Genomic DNA, 20,343 nt, shown 5'->3' on the forward strand with positions numbered 1-20,343 from the left:
TCTCGTTACAAGTCTTATTTTAGATGTTAAATTGAGTTATGAAGTTGGGAGTTAATATGCTAACTAGAGTTAAAGAATTTGTGTTTCGAGTGTTTAGTAATAAAAGATATAGGTCATCGATAAATGTGCAAAAGTGATAAATAAAAGATATGAAATCTTTCGACAAACGTGCAAACTTTAATAATAGGCACAGTTGAGTAGTGAAGTTGGATTGTTAATACCAACGTATAAAGCTGATGATTCAAACATCCTATATTTATTTTTTCACATACCCTCGTATCTTTAAAATCTTTGACCAGTAAAAAATGGTTATGTATGGTTTACAGTAACTTTAAAATAATTAAAAGAGATTATCACATTTAAAATTGACTGTGAAGGATGAATAATTTGTAAGTCATGTGGATGGTTCATCGATCCAAAACCATCTTGTTCAAAGAAATGGCTTTTTTGCTGCAAGCAGCCCTTTCTTGGCCTCAAAGGCACTAAACATACCCATAGAAAAGTAAAGTAATGTGAAAATGTGAGTTTCAAATAATTCTTATAGAGATAAGGCTCATGACTTTCTAGTAATATTCTCACTATTATATTGAAATATTCACACATATTTTTATTAACTTAGTTGGCTTCACAAAATTTGAATTAATTTTTTCCTTATGAGTATCAAATTCTTGGAGAGACTAAAGTTGATAACTTTTTAGTAATAAATTTTAGGTTAAGTGGAGAGACTAAAGTAAAGTTTAAGATTTTTAAAAATAAATTAAAATACCATTTTATTTGTTTATAAATGTGTTGTATTGTATTTCTAATCAAAATTATTTACCTTTGAGACTTGTTTTATTTTAATCAAAATATTTTTCAATAAAAATAAAATACTTTGATAATCAATTTTGAATCTTTGATAAACCTACTTTGAATTACTAAAATTTAGAAAAAAAATTATATAAAAAAGAAAGAAACAACTTTGTTCTAATTTTTTTAATCTTAATTAGGAGTGAAAATTTGGATTGACGAAACTTTTAATCTTCAATACGTATATATTAATTGAGCTAAGTTGTTGCTGATTTTTAAAATTATTTTTCTTTTTAAGAAGTTATCCCTAAAACATATTATTATATAGACATGTAATATATAAATTTAAATTATAAAAAAAAAACCTAATTGGTTAGGTGAAAGTTATACTTTAGTTTTCATGATTTCTAAATAAAATTTAGTTATTATGATTTTAATAAGATACTGATAATTAGAGATTATTATAAAACTAAATTCAAACTTTTTGAAATTAAATAAACTAAATTTAAGGGCTTTTAATTAGAACAGAAATATTGAAGTCAAAGACAATCATTTAGTACAGATTGGAACTGACCATCCAGCTTTTGACAATTTTAATGAACAAAAAGTTCCAAAATGTGTGTAACGTTGACTATGACCAAATTAATTTTTATGCATACGAAACTTCAATTTTAATTCATTAGTAACCATTACACATATCTCCTAATCTATTGTCTCTAGTTCTTAAATATGCATATAAATTTTAAGGGGAATGGTTTATAATTTATCTGATAAATATATGTTTACGACAAGAAATTTAGTAATTATAATAAATGTTCTTATCTGATAAATGGTTTACGTATAGCTTCCTCTTTAGTATCTTAAGTATAATATAGTTTATGTATAGTTTTCTCTTTAGTTTTAATTTAAGCTCTCTCTAAGTTTGAGCTCCAACAAATATTAAGTACGAAACGTTAAGTTTACAAACTTTTCTAACAAGTCATTTAACCCTAAAAATAAATAATAGCATAATATAAATAAGGTTGACTTTGGAGAATATATTCTAGGAGAGAATAAATATATTTTGTAGGAGAATAAGGGAGGCAAATATAAAAATTTATAAATCACGCTTACAAATACGAAAAATATATTTTGGTGAACTTGCACATCGCGTAACAAATATGTCTTTGATATGTTGCAAAAGCTTTTATCTTTAACAAAATCAACCAACACGCTACATTAAAACTAACATGTCTCGTTAACTTTTGGAGTTGAACGATGAATTAAACCTGATATAACACCAAGAATTATTATTGGACTCCTATAATATCAGTTTCTTCCCTATATATATTTTCACTCTAACGACGAGACAATCCAACAACAAACAGAGTTGTATTTTCTTCCACCAACAACTTTTGATAATCTGCTGCAATTGATAGAATTTTTTCAATTGCTAATGAACTAAGAAAGAATGAGAGAAAATAATACAAAATCCACATTTTAATTAAAGCCAAAATAATGATATAATTAAGCTTACCATAGTTTATAGATTCAAACTTTTCTTTAGGGTTAACTGTTTAACTAACTTAATTTTTGATTTTTTTTTTCAATTATTATTATTATTATTATTATTTTGTTTTCAGAATAAAAATAATAGAAAGCTAGGAAAAAGAATGCATTATCTCTATCTCCACGTCTCTTTCTTTCTAATAAAAAAATAATCACATGACATCTCATGTTTTTGACTTTTTCTTTTAAAAAAAATGAAAAACTTAGAAATAGCAATATGAACATAATATCAAAATTCAAAACATGGCCCTCCCTTCCTATATCTCATACAACCACTTATTCAAATTATTTACCATTTAATTTGAGGCTAAAACCACTTTAAGTTATATACCTACAAATCATACCTCCCATTCAAACTCAAACAATATAAATCATATGGAGATCAAAGGCAGATTCGCTTCTCCTTCATCATTTTCATTCCCAATATCATTGATCCAAATCTTTGCAATAGGCAGCCTAATAATAATTACATCCAAAGCTTATGCTAATCCAAACATCAACACAGACCAATCAGCCCTTGTTGCTCTAAAATCCCACATCACAAATGACCCATTTGGCATTACAACAAACAATTGGTCAATAACAACCTCAGTTTGCAATTGGGTTGGCATAGAATGTGGTAGCAAACACAATAGAGTTACAAGTTTGAATTTTTCTTTTATGGGTCTTACTGCTTCATTTCCTCCTGAACTGGGAGCTCTGTCTTTCCTCACTTACATTACCATAAAAAACAATAGCTTTCAAGGTCCATTGCCTGTTGAGATACTCAATTTGCGTCGCTTGAAATTGTTTGGTATTGGAAATAATGAGTTTAGTGGAGAGATTCCGGCGTGGTTGGGGCAACTGCCTAGAATACAAAGACTGTTGCTTTATGGTAATCGTTTCTATGGTTCCATTCCTGTATCCATTTTCAACTTGACTTCTCTACTCACGCTTAATCTTCAAAATAATCAGCTTTCGGGTAAGTTCCAAGTTCTTCTCGGTTCCACAAGTTTTCTAAAAAGTGTGTTGTTTTCAAAAGTTGAAAACAAAAAATTGTTATTTGGACAATTTTCTTGCATGCAACTAAGCATTGCTCTTGATTTTCACATTTCTTTCATGGAGGATTAATCATATATTTTCTTTGTTTTACCACTTTAATAGAGTCGTTTTTTTAACTTTATTTAAAAGGACATGTTACTCAAAATAACTTTTAAAGAAGGTAAAAGAAAGGGAACAAAACTTGAGAAAGAATTAATTTTGGGTCCCAGTTTTCATCCAATTAGATACAAACTTAGACATGTATTCCAAACTTAAAAAAAAAAAAAAAAAAAAAAAAAAAAAGGTTTTATTTTTAATAATGTAATAAGTTCTCCCAAAGTTTTAAAAATTCTTTGTGTTTTTGAAATAAATTGTAAGATGTATACGTAAGTGATGATATGAATTTGATAAAATTTTAGAGAAAAATGTCAACGAAGTATTTTTCAAAATCTATGAATTTTGGCAAAGTTGATATATTCATAAACTACTATAAACAAGACCTTTTATTATTGTCTCTATAGGTAACAATAGACCACTATTATTAAAGACAGATATTAGTGTATTACAATCCATCATCAAATTTTTACTATATTTAAACAACCCTATGTATAACATGTTAGAAGAGTTTAATTAATTGAACATGTTAGAAGAGTTTAATTAATTGACTAACATTTTGTTTAACAGGAAGAATACCAAGAGAAGTTGGAAACCTGACGATGCTTGAAGATTTACTTCTTGATGGTAATCAGCTCACAGGTATTATATTAGATTAGTTTAGGAGGATCAACTCATGTGGGGAACAATTAATTAATTAATCAAGCATTATTAAATCTAAATCGATCATAAAGAAATGAATAGTTAATTTGGATTTTTGGATGGTCAGAAATCCCATCGGAGATCGGAAAACTTGGAAGATTGAAGACATTGAACTTGGAGAGTAATTTAATCTCAGTCCCAATTCCAGAGGGGGTCTTCAACCTTTCGTCTCTCATCGCATTGGATCTAACAAGAAATAACTTCACCGGGGGGTTACCGGACGACATTTGTGAAAATCTTCCGGCGTTGAAAGGCTTGTACTTATCCGTTAACCACCTCTCCGGCAGACTTCCGTCGACGCTGTGGCAGTGTGAAAATATTGTGGATGTAGGAATGGCAGATAATGAGTTTACAGGAAGTATACCCACAAATTTTAGGAACTTGACTTGGGCGAAGCAGATCGTACTCTGGGGTAACTATTTGTCAGGTACCATTCCAATCAAAGGTCGCAAATATATGGATTACATTCAAGAAATTAGCATATATAACCATAAAATTAAAAAATTACAAATATAATAAAATTTGTTTGGAAAGAAAGGATCAAGATCATAAGAGTCAATTGCTAGATTTTGATTAAAACTTTCAAAAGTATTATCATACATTTGATTGTTATCCTAAAACTAATACATATCATGGTTACCCTCGTTTCAAACCCCACCACTACTATATAAATATAAAAGCAATTTTTTTAGGTTGGATTATCGACTTATTTGAGTTGGGTTAGATTAAAAAAAATGAAGATTTTATACATTGGGTTTGTTCATGAGTTCACTTAAATAACTCAATCCAATTGAACCAATTCGAACATTTTATTAATTTTTTAAAAAGAAATGTTTTTCTTTACCTATGGTACAGTTAGGGATCTTTTAAATATAGAAAAATGAGTTAAATTATTTAAAAGTTATAGCAAAGTTTTCTACGTTTTTGACTTGTACGAGGTTATAAGAAATTCAAATTCATGTTTGAAATATAATTTTTTTTAATTCAAGGTTATAAGTATAAAATAGTAATCAAAAGCTCGAGTGAGTTGATTTTAATAGTAACTTAATTTAACCACTACGAAATTAATTTTAAGTATTTTCTTAGTATAATAATCATGGAGATGAGGATCGATCTTTTCAATCCTAAGATAAAAGATCATGTCAATTAGTATTGAGCTAAACTTCTTTCACAAGTAATTTTAATTTGACCATTACAGAAATTAGTCCTAGTTAAAAAGCTTAGTTAGTTTTTTGGACAAAATGCACTTTTGGTCTCTAAACTTAGAAATTTATGTCTATTTAGTTCCTGAATTTCAAATGAGAGTCCCTCAAGCTTATAAATTAATTCTAAATGGTCTAACTTAGTTTAAGAAAAATATATTGACCATTATCTACTTATTTGAATTGACTGACATGTTACTTTTTAATCAAATGTGATTTTCTCGGGGCAAAAGACATGTCAATTGTCTTGAAAACAAATTCTTTTGTTAAGTATATTATTTTGTAGAAATGAACTAAAATTAACGTATGTACAAAGACCAAAGTGCACAAAATATGGATGTAGATGTATATGATTTAAATTTAAAAACGTTAACAATAATAATAATAAGATGTTTGGTTCCATTGCGTATGAAGTTATAAGAAATTCAAGTTTACATTTTTTATATAACTTTCTTATTTCAAGCCATGAGTAGAACAAGTTATTCTAAGATCATAAATATAATATGATAGCCAAAATGAACTCACTCGATAATAATTGACATGTACATTCGTTCCAGATAATTTACATATGTTTTTGTTTAACAAATGCTACAATATAATAATGTGATGAAACAGGCAAATAATATTTGTTTGAATGCAACAGGTGAAATTCCTAAGGAGTTTGGTAATCTTCCAAACCTAGAGACATTGGTACTGCAAGAGAATCTTTTGAATGGCACAATACCATCAACAATCTTCAACCTTACAAAACTAAGAATTATGTCACTATTTCGAAACCAACTTTCTGGAACTCTCCCACCAAATCTTGGCACTAACCTTCCAAATCTTGCCATGCTCTTTCTTGGTGAAAACAAACTCACAGGATCCATTCCTCAATCCATCTCCAATGCTTCCATGCTCTCAAGATTTGATCTTTCACAAAACCTCTTTTCTGGACCCATTTCCCCTGCTCTTGGCAACTGTCCAAACCTCCAATGGCTCAATTTGATGAACAACAACTTTTCCACCGAAGAATCTTCTTCTAAAACAAGCATCTTCAATTTTCTAGCCAATTTAACCACATTGGTAAGGCTAGAGTTGTCATATAACCCTCTAAACATCTTCTTCCCAAATTCCATTGCCAACTTCTCTGCTTCTGTACAATATCTTTCAATGGCAGATATAGGAATCATGGGTCATATTCCTGAAGATATTGGCAACTTAAGAACACTGACAGTTCTTATATTAGATGACAATGGAATTAATGGAACTATTCCACCTTCAATAGGGAAACTAAAACAACTTCAGGGTTTATATCTTCGTAACAATTACTTAGAAGGAAACATTCCCATTGAGTTATGTCAGCTAGATAATTTGTTTGAGTTGTTTTTGGATAATAATAGCCTTTCTGGAGCATTACCTGCTTGCTTTGAGAATCTCTCATATTTAAAAACTTTATCTTTAGGCTTTAATAACTTCAATTCTACAGTGCCTTCTTCTTTGTTCAAACTTTCTAATATCTTGAGCTTGAACCTTTCATCAAATCTTCTTACTGGATCTCTCCCAATTGATATTGGGAATGTAAAGCTTATGTTAGATTTGGATGTCTCAAAGAATCAACTTTCTGGTCAAATCCCAAGTAGCATTGGAGACCTTACAAATTTGATTGGTCTCTCATTATCAGGTAATGAGCTCGAAGGATCTATTCCTAATTCATTTGGGAACTTGGTTAGTTTGAAAGTTTTGGACTTGTCCAACAATAAGTTAACAGGTGTAATTCCAAAGTCTTTGGAGAAGCTCTCTCTTCTTGAGCATTTTAATGTTTCATTTAATCAATTAGTAGGAGAAATTCCAGATGGGGGTCCTTTTTCTAACCTCTCAGCTCAGTCATTCATGTCAAATCCTGGACTTTGTGCTGATTCTTCTAAATTTCAAGTTCAACCTTGCACAAGAAACTCATCTCAAGGCTCAAAGAAGAAATCAAATAAACTGGTAATAATCCTTGTACCTACCTTGTTAGGCACATTCTTAATTGTACTTGTACTACTTTTCTTGACATTCAGAGGGAAGAGGAAGAAAGAACAAGCACTGAAGGATGTCCCATTACCTCATCAACCCACTTTGAAAAGAATCACATACCAAGAACTTTCGCAAGCAACAGAAGGATTTAGTGAAAAGAACTTAATAGGTCGAGGGAACTTCGGTTCAGTTTACAAGGCAACACTCTCAGATGGAACAATTGCTGCTGTGAAGGTATTCAATTTGCTGAGTGAAAATGCACATAAGAGCTTTGAAATAGAGTGTGAGATATTGTGCAATGTTCGTCATAGAAACCTTGTAAAAGTTATAACAAACTGCAGCAATATGGATTTCAAAGCATTGGTATTAGAATTCATGCCAAAGGGTAGTCTTGAGATGTGGTTAAATCATTACGAGTATCATTGCAACTTGAATACAGTTGAGAGATTGAATGTAATGATAGATGTTGCTTTAGCTCTTGAGTATCTTCATTACGGATTTGGAGAACCTATAGTTCATTGTGATCTGAAGCCTAGCAATATACTGCTGGATGAAGATATGGTTGCACACTTGACAGATTTTGGGATTTCAAAACTCTTGGGTGGAGGAGACTCTATAACCCAGACTATGACCCTTGCAACTGTGGGATACATGGCCCCAGGTGAGTCTGTTCTCTTTTACTAAAGATTCTCTTTTACCGAAAGGATAATTATAATTGTTAACGGTCCTAGAAATAAATAATCAAGCATATACTAACATTTAAACAAAATTGCAAATATGACAAAGTCTATCATTGATATACCATGTTGTCAATATTGGTCTATCATTGATAGGCTTCGACATATTTTGTTATATTTACAATTTTTTTAAAATCTTAGTTACATATGTTTAATATTTTGAATCTAATTACTATATTTGCAACTATTCCTTTATTAAATTTGAATTCAACCAAATTATATTTGCAAATGTTATAACATGATTAATTTAGTTTCGTTGAAATTTGTTGAATTTGTTGTCTACTTGGCACTTTGAATGGTTTTTTTTAACCTTGAATTCTATCATTGACTATTGTTGATAGATTTCAAATAAATAAACTCTAACCATTGATAGTAACTATCAGTGACATCTCATTTCACTGACAAAATCTACTCACGATAGAGTTATCAGTGATGGACTACTATTAGAACAGAGTGTTCTATATATTCATAAAACAACTAAACTTTGACAAAATTACAGCCTTCAAGATAGTCTTAAAAATACAAGTACAATACAAGATCTTAATTTATTATAATTACCTATAAGAAAATACAAGATAAATCCAAGTATAAGGCACTTGAAACCTCCCTCTTGAATACTCTCACCCAAACCCTAAACCACTCCACAAAATAACCTCCCTCTCTCACTTACCTTCCTTCCCTAGTAACCACACTTACATAATAACTACTAGTAACCACACTTACACAATAACAATAACTATTAGTAACTTCCTAAGTATCTAATTACCTTTATACCCCCTAACCCTATACTATACTATATCTAACAACTACCTTTAGTACTAGTCTCATATAAATATTGATAGAAGTCTATCATTGACATAAATCTAACAATGATAAAAGTCTATTACTTCCAATAGCAAAATCTACTAATGATAGACTTTTATCATTTGATAGGATATCATTGCTAGGACGGATTTAAATTTGCTATATTTGTATATTCTTTTTTCTTTTTTGTATTGTGTTATATCTACAAATACTTTAGGTATTTGCAACTGGTCTTGTATAAAACCTCTAATTCCATTAGTGCCCGTGTATCTATATTATCCAATGCTTTTTTCTAATAAGAAAGCTATTCTCTCCATCTACCCGTGAACATAACGAACACACTATTAATCCACGAAAATTTTTGTATCGCTTTTTGGTTGTTCTTTGTTATTTGCATTCGATTTTGTCTATGTCAAAACAAATTTAAACAGCTGTTCTGTTTTTTGCATTGGTTATTGCAAGCAGAGTTGGGATTGGATGGGATTGTCTCAAGAAGAGGTGATATCTATAGCTATGGTATTTTGCTTATGGAAACATTCACAAGAAAGAAGCCTACAGACCTAACGTTTTGTGGGGGAGAACTGAGCTTAAGGGAATGGGTGGCCAAATCATATCCCCACTCAATAACTGATGTTTTTGAAGATTCTGCTTTGCTTACAAAGAATGATGAAACTTCGAACCATAGGGCTGAAATTGAATGTCTGACATCTATTATATCATTGGCCTTGTCTTGCACAGTGGAATCCCCAGAGAAGAGACCAACTGCCAAACATGTTCTTGACTCACTCAACAACATCAAGACAACTTTTATGAAATATGAAAGATCCTAGGATTGGATATTAATCCCAATTTTCAATAATGTTGAATGTATGGGAACAAGGAATAGTTTGGATTTGGATTGCTTTTGTTTAGAAAGTGCTTTAGTGAGATGTTTGAATTGAGGTCTATTTATTTGATTTTAAAAAAGAAGTTCAAACTACTTTTCATGAATAGAACATAATTAAATAAATTACAATGAGAAAGGTAGGTAGGAACTTCCTACCTTCAACTGAATGAGATGAGTTTTTTTTTCTTGGAAAATAACATAGAGTTATTTCCTTGTTTTTTCATTAAACGGTGATTTTCATCTAAACTATTTTAACCAACAAGACTAATTAACCTTTGAGTTAGAGTTTATCAATGATATATTTTCGTAGAAGAACCAACAAGGTTATCTCACCCACGACTAGGTCAACCCTGACCAAGGTGACCACTTTGGCTTAAAGTGGCTTCTCTAAAGATCTTAGGTTGTGGGTGTGGTAGGTAGGAGCACTTTCAATCAATACGTGGGTTGAAAAAGTTTGTTAAGAAATTAATCAAATTTGAGATAGTAGTATGGTAGATTGATTTGGAAAATTAGACTAAAATGTTATTTGATTTGGTATTTAAAAAAAAAGGTTTTGTAGCTATTTTTGAACCATTTTAAATATTTCTTTTTCTACCTCTCTCTCATCTCTTATTTTGTTTCCTCTCTCCCAAACTTCCTCCCTCATCCTATAATTTTTATAGAAGTCTTGCGTTCATCCTATAATTTTTATAGAAATCTTACGTGTATTTCACTTCCAATGGTAATGAGTAAGTTGTTTTCAAAAATAGAACAAACTAAGTGTAGAAGGCAAAAGTTAGAAAGTAAGTAAGAGTACGGGAGTTAGCGAGAAACCGAACAAACAAAAGCGATAAAACAAAAGGAAAATAATAATCTACATAAAAAAGCTAGGTGACACTAGAAAAAGGGTTTCGAAAAGTTTCTTCCGAAAGGTAGGTCAAATTTCATTTTTAGAGTCTATTCTTTCAACTTGTATTGTGTCAAATTTCAACTTTTAACAAGTAAATTTTCGATAAATTTTTTAGGAGTTTTTTTGATATCCAAATACTGTAGAGTCAAATGAATTGTTTTATAAAGTTAGTCGAAATGCGTGTGAGTTGATCGAACAACCACGAATATACAAGAAGTCTATATTTTTATTTTTTTATGATTTGATTGATATGGACGTAGAAAATGAATCAAATGATTGTAGGATTCCATGGAAGAAATATAGAAGATTACTAATGTGAATAATATAAATAATAAAACATCAAACACGTTACGTCTTCTGAAAGCTATAAAATGTACTAATTCAAAATGACATGTTCATGAATTTGCTTTCCCCTGTTCTACAATCTACACCCGCCACAAGCGTGGATCTCTGATTCATTTTGGGAAATTTTATCTCAGCCCATTCTAGTCTTAGGTATGATCCGCGAAACGGTCACAAAGAGGAGGACAAATCTTCCAAAAATGTCAAAGTTAGTTTGTTGCAACAGTTCTGTCAAATTGTTGGCGCATAAGATTCGTGGATCCGCCAATTCAAACCATTCATCCTCTTCTTCTTCTTCTTCCTTCAAACTTCAGTTCACGCTCTATTGTTCAATAACGTGGGAACCCAGAAAGAGAGTAGCTCTGAAACGGACGTTTTGCCCTGGTTGGTAACCTGTAATTGTTCGCAACTATTTCTTGTTGTTCAAGGTTAGTCTGAAAATGTTACTTGGTCTTTAAATTTTTTGCTTTTGTTACACTCATCTATTCTCAACGGCCTTGGCAGCTTTCCCCTTTCCCTTTTATGCTTGACGTGTATGCATATCTTCTTCTTTAACAATTATTTTTTTTTGTTACCAAACTTGAATTTTTGTTAGATTACTTCTGTCTTTGTGTTGGTGGGTTGTTTTCTGAGAAAGACAGATAGAGAGAGTGTGTGAGAAAGAGGAAATTGTGAATGCAGGGTTTCATAGTTTATGGCTACATGTTTTTCTGTTATTCGGTTCCTTAAAACACTTAAGTTTCTTGTTAGTGTAAGAAATGATAGATGTGTGAGGCTGTTTGAGAGATAACAATGGGGAAGCAAGGGACCTCCAGGAATCCGCGCCCCGAGTCTCAGAATGAGGGAATGCTAGGAATGAAAGATTATCAGATTAGATGTTCAGAAAACTTTTGTGGGAATAATCCTTCTATTGGCAGGAGGCTTTCAGGAGAAGATGTGAACTCAAGTTTGAAAAATGTATCAGTTCATGGATTGAAACATGATTTTTCCAAATTGTGTGCTTCTAAGGGATCCTATGGGGGCAAAAGGAATTTTTGGCTTCAAAAGCATGTGAGGTCAATTTTGTTTATGATTGGGGTGATTGGTTTCGTTTTTTTGGTTGATTCTTTAACAGTATCTCTAGTCAATTTGATTATTCACTGGAACAGTCCACCTCCCAGAAAATCAAGTAGTATCAAGGTAAAATTTGCTAATTGTTTTGACAGATATGTTTTGTGCTCTCTGCACATAAGTGTTCCTAATATAATGGTGGAATGTTTCTAGATTTAATTAGTATTTGGAAGTTTAATGGGCTGGTAGATGCTTGGGTCCTTCATACTCTCTTTCCTTGATTTGAGTAACAATCTTGTTAAGATCTATTAGTATTAACTTCGTAGAATTCCCAAATGCTATGGATACAGATTTTCAGTTGCTATTAAAATGTTCCAAGTTCTAACATCAATGCTCTAGTGATGATATATTCATTTTTGGTGACTCAAGGTTGATATTGGTCCCAATGTTCACAAAGAAAAATCACCAATCCAGATGTATGATCGCCTTGTGCATTTGGCCTCTAGTTCTCTTGCGGAGGTTTGCTACTTGAGTCTTCACATACTGTAAATGTTTGAATCAGCTTTATCCGTCATTTTTCTGATGAAATCTTAAAATATGAGACTGTTCTGCATTCAGATTGAGTTTAAACCAGAGAAATCAAGCTTGTGGAGGGAACCATATCTTCAGGCCTCTGCATGGGTACCCTGTGCAGATGGAAAGGTTGGATCAGATTTAGGTGCCCCATCAGACCTTAACTGTTTGGTGTTCATAAATCCTTTTTAATTTTTGCTTGGATAATTGTTAATTGCTGCTGAAGACACAATGAGTGTCTGTAGACAATTTAGTGCATGAAAACTTATGTGACTGACACTGAGTTGTAATCTTGGAGCAGGGAAGTTTGGTAAGACTAATGGCTACATAGTAGTCAGTGCAAATGGTGGTCTAAATCAACAACGAGTTGCTGTAAGTGTTTGTATCTTTCATGCCACTATTATCCTTATTTATGTTCTGCCAGCACATTGGCATGTTCAAATGCTTATAGATGATGAAATTTTTGCTTTCGTAACTGCTAATGAGAATAAGAAAATAGCTAAGAGAACGTCATTTTACATGCTATTTTGATCATTTTATAACTGGGGTTCATTATTTAGGGAAAATAGACAATTGAAAGGAACATTAAAGAAATAGGCAGTTCATATAATTTTCTAGCTATCTTCATGTTGGATATGTTTAGAGAAAATACATTTTCCGTACAAGGGTCATAACGTTTACTTGCAATATTATTAACTACAACTCAAGTAGCAAGCATATTTGATGATATTTTCTTAGATAGATCTTGCTTCATTCTTCTTTCAAATGTACCATCTTTTGACTTCTCTACTTAGCTTGATCTTCACGTGGGCTAAAACACTTGCAGATCTGCAATGCCGTTGCACTGACCTCCCTTCTTAATGCAACCCTAGTAATTCCAAGATTTCTTTACAGCAATGTATGGAAGGATCCAAGGTATGAGATCTTTCTGAATCCATATGTTTCTATTATATTTGTTTTACTAGTCTAACTCTGTCACTTAAGCCATTTAACTGCTGATGTAATTATGTAAGATTGATGAACCTTTGCTTTCATTTGTGCATTGGTAGTCGAGAAAATTTCATGTCATAGTTTCAAACAGATGGAATTTATAGTCATTCAACCATATTAAATACCATTCATATCAAACTGTAGCTGATAAAAGCATTTCCAAAATTGAATAGTGCTTCTATATACATTTTGAAATTAATCTACAACTTTTGGCCATGACTAGCATTTGCAATTGTTGGTCTAGTGGCCGTCCAATTGTTTACATTCTATGCTCAGTGACTGGCAGAGTCTCATACTTCGCTTCTTTAATGAGAATGCAGCCAGTTTGGTGACATATACCAAGAAGACTACTTCATAAATACTCTTAAAGATGATGTACATATTGTCAAGGAACTCCCTTCTTACTTAAAGTCTGTTGATCTAGAAGAAATTGGTAGTCAAGTATGTTATAAATAAATTCAAATACTTCATATAACGATTTTTACTCTTGGAAACAACTCAGTAACTCCTGGTTTTTTTCAGATCACTGATGAAGACATTGCAAAAGAGGCAAAGCCCACTGATTATATTAGTACCGTTCTCCCTCTCCTTTTGCAGAATGGAGTTGTTCACTTCCTTGGCTTTGGAAATCGACTTGGCTTTGATCCCATACCTTTCAACCTTCAGGTTCTAAATCAAATATAACAGGGAAAGCATTATTGCTAGTGTATTTAGCTCAGTATCGCAAATGAATTTTTGCATCTAATGTTTCATTTCTGATAATTCAGATGTTTCAATTTTCTCTTCAAAATTAGATTTCAGATTTTTTCTTTCACTCTCTAGAGAGATCAAGTCATTTTTTCTTTCACTCTCTAGAGAGATCAAGTCATTTTTTACCTTTATTTATCTGAGTGAGAAAACAACCTAGATAAGTAAAAATTAGCAGTAGTCAAGATCTTGAGTTTTTTTCTATTTGGAAGTGTAGAGCAGAAAATAAACATAGACTTAGAGCTTTAAGCCTTTATCCCTAGATTTGTTGACTAGTCTTCCTGTATTCAAGCATGCCTTTCTATATCAGTTGCATTGTCACGAGTGAATTATATGCTTGGAAGAAAAACATCACTTAGTTAAACCAAACCGTTTATGCCTGTGTTTGCTAGTTTTTATGTTGTTTGGAAAAGAAGTAACTTCAATATTTTCAAAGAAGTTTTATTAATCTTGTCATTGTATGAAAGCTTATTCTCTGACATCTTCCTAAGTGACTAGAGGATTGTCTGAACCTCATAGTCAGTCTGTAGTGTACGTATCTCTTAATAATTTGCTTCAATTTTTTTACAATTGCAGAAATTAAGATGTAAATGCAACTTCCATGCTCTGAAGTTTGTACATAAAATTCAACAAGTTGGTTCTTTATTGGTCAAAAGAGTACGAAAATATGATGCTGCCAAAAGTATGCTGGATAAACAATTGCTTGGAAACTTCATAGACTATGCCCCGTCCAAAGAAGACAAAGTTTTTGTGGGTCCAACGAAGTATCTTGCTTTACATTTGAGATTTGAAGTGGATATGGTTGCATACTCCCTCTGTGACTTTGGAGGTGGAGAAGATGAGAAGAAGGAGCTTCAAGCATACAGAGAAGTCCATTTTCCTTTACTGATTGAGCGTTTGAAGAAGTCAAAGTACTTCACTCACTGGATTTTTTGTCACAATTTATCCCAATTTTCAGACTATATCAACTTATGTTAGTATCTTCTGATCACTTTGGAATTGCAAATTGGTTTGCAGGGCAATTTCTTCAACAGAGTTGAGAATATCAGGGAGATGCCCACTGACACCAGAAGAAGCAGGACTTGTTCTAGCCGGCCTCGGATTCAAACATAGAACTTATATTTATTTGGCTGGATCTCAAATATATGGTGGAAATTCCCGAATGCGGACCTTTACCGACCTCTATCCTAACTTAGTCACAAAGGAAACACTTCTTACACCCAGTGAACTTGAACCATTTCAAAACTTCTCTTCTCAGGTATAACACATCAAAGAACGAGACAATTATTTTCATCTCTTGAAAGATTATATCATGGTAATCTTTATGCTACATTTCTGATAAACTGTCGGTATTACCTCATTGATTACTGTCATCTGCTTTTTCCCAACGATTTTATTTTGTATTGATTATTTACTATGGGTCTCTCTCATTACAACTTTAGATGCTTATTTCAGCAGTATCTTTACTGTGGAACCAAGCATTTGGGCAAATGTGGCTATACTCGGAACTTACTAGACTAAAATGCTTGTTTAGCTTGCAGCATTGGATTTTATTGCCTGTGCAAGTGCTGATGTCTTTGCCATGACCGATTCTGGAAGCCAACTATCGTCTCTGGTATCAGGATTTCGCACTTACTATGGAGGTGGCAATGCTCCTACTTTAAGACCAAACAAGAAAAGGTTAGCAGCAATCTTGTCCGAGAATAAGACCATAGGCTGGAATACTTTTGAAGATAGAGTTAGAAAGATGATTGAGGAAGGTCAACGAGTCCAGACCAGAGGATTTGGTAGAAGCATCTATCGCCAACCAAGGTGCCCAGAATGCATGTGTAAAAGATCCCAGTAGTGTAAAGAGTATAAATAATTCTTAGTTGCCTTGGATGGAAATTGACATGTATGTATCTTTTCCCTTCGCCTCCGGCAATATTCAAATTCATTTGTTCATTCTTATTCATGCAATTGCCTCATTTTGCTCGTCTATTATTTTAGTTCTTTTGCAAGAGAAGAGCTTCTATTAAATTTATCACATTCACAATGCTTGCTCGCATAAGGAGTTGATTGAATTTTCTTTGAGGTACAAAATTATCACTGATTGAAAAAAAAAAACAGACGGTCTCTCCTTTCAATACAATACAGATTGGCTTTATTTTTTTTCAACTCGAATACATTCCGAGCAAGGTGATTAAGGTGATTATCATTCAAAACTGGGAGGATAAGGGATTCCCTGCCATTGATGGAGTTCTAGTCTCGCCTTTTAGTACTTCCACCCTTCCTCAACATTCAAAGAATCTTTCTCAACCAGGAAATGATGCTTTCCACAAATTGTTGGCAATCTCTCTGTTGGTGGGAAGCAAAATTTGTTCTCTCCTCAGTTTCATCCTTCAATTCAAGATGGAGGGAAGAAACGATTTAGGTTAAATGGAAGAGTGTAAAACTCTTCATTCCTGCTGTCTCCCTTAAACGTCCTGAACTTAACCCACCATGGCATTCCCCTGTCTCTAGCACTGTCTTTATAATCTAGTGTGTTATCCAAGAAAACCGCAACAATGAGGGCTACTGTTGGTGGCGAGAAGAAGATAGTGTTGAGGAAGTCATTGAACTGCACATTAGAACGAGAAAACATGTGAGAATAGCGATGAGGAGAAATGGTTAGCTCATGTCCTTTGAGAAAATTAGGTGAAAACACAAACTCACCCATCCAGCGTTTGTGTGAGCAGGACCATGAAAGGCCTTTGCAGTGTACTCCCTAAAATAATCAGGCACAGACAAACCTAAGTACAACGCTACCCCAGTAATGAAGAGATTCCTCATTGAATTCATGTTGGTAAATTGCAAAAATGACAACCCTACAGAGGCTGAAAGAAAAAGAGCTTAAAAAGTTAACGCTTCATTTACAGGGAATACACAAAATATGAATAATATGCAAAATCTACTCACCAACAAGACCAAACAAGACACAATATACAGCTGCAAATATGGTGAAGGGTATTGAAGCAAACAATGCCCCAAATTTCCCTGCAGGAAGCAGCAGAGTCCCAATATGATAAACACTTCAGCAAGATTAAATGTAATGTTACAAAGTAATTACTTGAATTTATTCCGCTCACCTAGAATTGAGAAGAATATCATAAATCCAGCTGAAATCTGGATAACCCTGCGGCTACCGACACGGGTGCTACCGAGCAGCCCTACGTTTTCTCTGTATTTACATTTCTAGTCAGAAAATTGCATAGCTATATATGATCTCAGTGACACAATGCAACGAGAAGCCAATAAAGAAATCATACATTGATACAGTTGATCCAGATAGTGTCCCAAATAGACCACTCAGAAGAATCCCAATCCCCTGCCAACCAATTCCTCGGCTTAGAACATGAGCTGGAGGAGGGGTTGCACTCGCTAAACGCGATGCTGCCTTAAACGCTCCGGTTGACTGTCAAATAGTTATGAGTTTTCCATATTACTCTTTCAAGTACAGATCAAGAACTATAATATATTGCTAGAGTAGAGCAATATAGTACCTCAACCAAAGATACCAGAACTGCAGCCATCATCCCAAAAGCATGACCAGCATTGAAAGTTGGAGCACCCCACTGAAGAGGGTATGGAATCTTAATCCTGAATGATGAAGGAGGCAACATTAGAGAAGAAGGGTGAAGTTATCTTTTTTTCTTCCCATATCAAAAGAAAGTAAAAGCGAGACCAGGTTTAGATAACAACCATGGAGCAGATGATATGAGGTTGGCTCTGTCAGTTCGACAATTCATTTGAGTTAATTCCGGTCTATGTTTGTAAGCACCACTGGCTGTCAATAGGTGTGCATATGCCCATATCACAGTGACTGTTATAAGAAGAGCGAACCGTTCGAGTATAGGCAGTTGCCTGGTATGAAAACCTTTGAGATACTGCAACAGAAGCAAATTGTATAGATTTTTAAAAGGGCGCCTGACCTACATCACTCTTCTCCCTCTTAAATGAGCATGGAACATTAGTGTCAAGACTTTAATTGGTATTGTTTTTTAGTAGCAAGATGATTAGACATCACCTGTGAGAAGGCTATGAAAAGTATAAGCATTGGAACGCCAATTTCCACACATCTTCCAACCTGATTAAATTCCAATGGTGAGATAAACTGAAAAACCAAAAAAAGACAAAATTTGAACAAACAGACCAAACTGGGATTCCTTAAAATGGAAAATTGAAGTATACCACTGGGAAGCCTCTGTCAAACAGACCAAAGCCTACTAGTGCAATCACAGGGACCATTCCAAGAGGACTGAAGAACCTGAAATGAATGATGAACTTCCCTTCATTAACATATATGTAGAGTGAAACAGATTTTGTCATGTAATAATTCTTAAGGAAGTTCTACCTCGAACAAATAGCCCACAACTGACTGTATCCCAAGATAATCTGTATGCTTGATGATACAATTAGAGCTCCTTGAACTGCTCTCATTGTGTTCAGAAATCTCTATAGAAGTAACATGTTAATTTTACTTTATGTAGGAAAATACCTGAATCTCTGATCTTATGTTTAATTCACAAGGAAAAAGGAAAGGAAAAAGACAACAATGTTGAATCTTTAGACATTGATTGAGTTGGATGTATGGACAAAATCTCACTCCATTATGCATCAGTAAAGACAATTAATTTGGCCACACGTTTTGGAGACAAATGGAAAAGTTGAAAAAACATACAACATTGAATCGGGTTACTGACCAAATGGGGGTCCTCGATTCTGGATAAAGATGAGTCGTGAATGATTGAAATAATCGGAACCATAAAGGCATAAGAACCTCCGATAACAGTAGGCAATCTTGTTCCAAACAGAGTTTGTAGAAGCGTATTGATCCCTTCAACAAAAAGTAGAGTCTGTACAACTCTCACTTTATCACCCTGTATCATAGTTTCAAACCCCATATTAAAAAACAAGCAGAAAAGCATCTTGAGATGAAAAGGTTTGAGCTTATTTTCTTTTGTCTCTATGTAGCAGCCGGAGAATCTGTCACTGATGATAGTAAAACTCAGAATATTCCAAAGTCTTCACGTAGGAATGGAAAAATAAAAATAGCAAAAACAAACTTGAAAATGAAGAAATAGGAAGAGAGTTGGGAACATTTTTCTCACATCATCGCCTCCCATCAAAGGAACAAGGAAAGAAGGAATCATCACAGCAGTACCCAACGCCAGAATGTAGTGCTGAAAACCCAAAGCAATTGCTTCCCCTGTTTTCAAAACATCAACAAACAACAACAATTTACGAACTCAGAAGAGAAAAACATTAATGAACTAGTTTAATTCTCTGGATTACAGAAAACAAAGCATTACCCCAAGATGGGTTAGAATCAATACAGTACTCCAAGCCCTGAAGTTGATCCATTGGTGGATGGCTAATCTCCTCTGGTTTTGGAGCTTCCATTACTCACAAACCCCAGTTCTCAAACTTCCAATGCGTAAAAATCCCAAATGGGAATCAGGTAAAAATAACCAAAACGTCAAAAGAACAGAGAAACAAACAAACAAAGCAAAGCAACTCAATCTCTCTGCCTCTCTCTCCCTCTCAAGAAATCTTTCAGCCAACAAAGAGAGAATGGAAGAGAGAAAAGATTACAACTACAATGAGAAAAGAAGAAATGGAAAAACCAAAAGTGGGTCTGAATGAAATTAAAAAGTTCAAAGATATTAGAGAGAGGGAGAGAGAATGAGCAAAGTTGAAGAGGAGGGTTGAATGCAGAGAGAGTTGCCGCCCATTACTAAGCGGCTTCTTTTTAGCTTTAGTTTTGGCCTTCACCATTTTTTTCGGGACTTACCAAAAGGTCCGTTAAACTTTTGTAGAATACCGAAAATACCCTCACAAAAACAGCCAAACTCAAATATTACCGTTGCCCCTATTGATTCAACCCTTCCTCTTCACCTTCCTTATAAATGTTTTAGTGATTGAGTGTACTGA

The 20,343-nt window shown here is 33.4% G+C and overlaps 4 protein-coding genes across 8 annotated transcripts; 3 read left to right on the plus strand and 1 right to left on the minus strand.

The window, feature by feature from the left end:
- Positions 1–2,712: 2,712 nt before the first annotated feature.
- Positions 2,713–4,689, plus strand: LOC103487017 (probable leucine-rich repeat receptor-like protein kinase At2g33170). Its single transcript, XM_051079758.1, has 3 exons — positions 2,713–3,298; positions 4,042–4,113; positions 4,241–4,689. The coding sequence occupies exons 1-3, from the start codon at positions 2,713–2,715 to the stop codon at positions 4,687–4,689; spliced, it is 1,107 nt and encodes a 368-aa protein (XP_050935715.1).
- A 1,346-nt stretch (positions 4,690–6,035) lies between these two features.
- Positions 6,036–9,878, plus strand: LOC127144497 (receptor kinase-like protein Xa21). The gene is made up of 2 exons (XM_051080550.1): positions 6,036–8,034; positions 9,380–9,878. The coding sequence occupies exons 1-2, from the start codon at positions 6,135–6,137 to the stop codon at positions 9,742–9,744; spliced, it is 2,265 nt and encodes a 754-aa protein (XP_050936507.1). The 5' UTR covers positions 6,036–6,134; the 3' UTR covers positions 9,745–9,878.
- Positions 9,879–11,073: 1,195 nt separating this feature from the next.
- Positions 11,074–16,345, plus strand: LOC103486985 (O-fucosyltransferase 8). Of its 5 annotated transcripts, none has more exons than XM_017044403.2 (10): positions 11,074–11,459; positions 12,511–12,600; positions 12,700–12,799; positions 12,953–13,026; positions 13,481–13,569; positions 13,965–14,085; positions 14,167–14,310; positions 14,968–15,302; positions 15,409–15,649; positions 15,926–16,345. In XM_017044403.2, exons 2-10 carry the CDS (start codon positions 12,556–12,558, stop codon positions 16,235–16,237), a joined length of 1,461 nt encoding a protein of 486 aa, XP_016899892.2. In that variant the 5' UTR covers positions 11,074–11,459; positions 12,511–12,555; the 3' UTR covers positions 16,238–16,345. The 5 variants fall into 5 exon arrangements, with proteins under 5 accessions (XP_016899892.2, XP_050936508.1, XP_008443407.2 ...); XM_051080551.1 differs by having other exon boundaries at positions 11,074–11,415; XM_008445185.3 differs by having other exon boundaries at positions 11,075–11,415; positions 12,700–12,783; positions 12,956–13,026.
- A 55-nt stretch (positions 16,346–16,400) lies between these two features.
- On the minus strand, positions 16,401–20,343 carry LOC103487006 (nucleobase-ascorbate transporter 2). Its single transcript, XM_008445196.3, has 13 exons — positions 19,722–20,343; positions 19,521–19,618; positions 19,113–19,289; positions 18,764–18,864; positions 18,601–18,676; positions 18,437–18,496; positions 18,112–18,296; positions 17,913–18,009; positions 17,679–17,824; positions 17,499–17,590; positions 17,329–17,406; positions 17,086–17,246; positions 16,401–16,990 (listed from the first exon to the last, which is right to left on the minus strand). The coding sequence occupies exons 1-13, from the start codon at positions 19,810–19,812 to the stop codon at positions 16,778–16,780; spliced, it is 1,575 nt and encodes a 524-aa protein (XP_008443418.1). The 5' UTR covers positions 19,813–20,343; the 3' UTR covers positions 16,401–16,777.

The sequence above is a fragment of the Cucumis melo genome, chromosome 12, assembly GCF_025177605.1.
Source record: "Cucumis melo cultivar AY chromosome 12, USDA_Cmelo_AY_1.0, whole genome shotgun sequence".
NCBI classification, from domain to species: domain Eukaryota; kingdom Viridiplantae; phylum Streptophyta; class Magnoliopsida; order Cucurbitales; family Cucurbitaceae; genus Cucumis; species Cucumis melo.

Coding starts and splice junctions, on each gene's coding strand:
- LOC103486985 (XM_008445170.3), top strand. CDS start 11,824: ATGGGGAAGCAAGGGACCTCCAGGAATCCGCGCCCCGAGTCTCAGAAT. Junction 14,086..14,166: donor TAGAAGAAATTGGTAGTCAA/GTATGTTATAAA, acceptor GGTTTTTTTCAG/ATCACTGATGAAGACATTGC. Junction 14,311..14,967: donor CCATACCTTTCAACCTTCAG/GTTCTAAATCAA, acceptor TTACAATTGCAG/AAATTAAGATGTAAATGCAA.
- LOC103487006 (XM_008445196.3), bottom strand. CDS start 19,812: ATGGAAGCTCCAAAACCAGAGGAGATTAGCCATCCACCAATGGATCAA. Junction 17,591..17,678: donor TCTGGATCAACTGTATCAAT/GTATGATTTCTT, acceptor ATGTAAATACAG/AGAAAACGTAGGGCTGCTCG. Junction 16,991..17,085: donor CTCACACAAACGCTGGATGG/GTGAGTTTGTGT, acceptor TCTAATGTGCAG/TTCAATGACTTCCTCAACAC.
- LOC103487017 (XM_051079758.1), top strand. CDS start 2,713: ATGGAGATCAAAGGCAGATTCGCTTCTCCTTCATCATTTTCATTCCCA. Junction 3,299..4,041: donor TCAAAATAATCAGCTTTCGG/GTAAGTTCCAAG, acceptor TTTGTTTAACAG/GAAGAATACCAAGAGAAGTT. Junction 4,114..4,240: donor TGATGGTAATCAGCTCACAG/GTATTATATTAG, acceptor TTGGATGGTCAG/AAATCCCATCGGAGATCGGA.
- LOC127144497 (XM_051080550.1), top strand. CDS start 6,135: ATGTCACTATTTCGAAACCAACTTTCTGGAACTCTCCCACCAAATCTT. Junction 8,035..9,379: donor TGTGGGATACATGGCCCCAG/GTGAGTCTGTTC, acceptor TATTGCAAGCAG/AGTTGGGATTGGATGGGATT.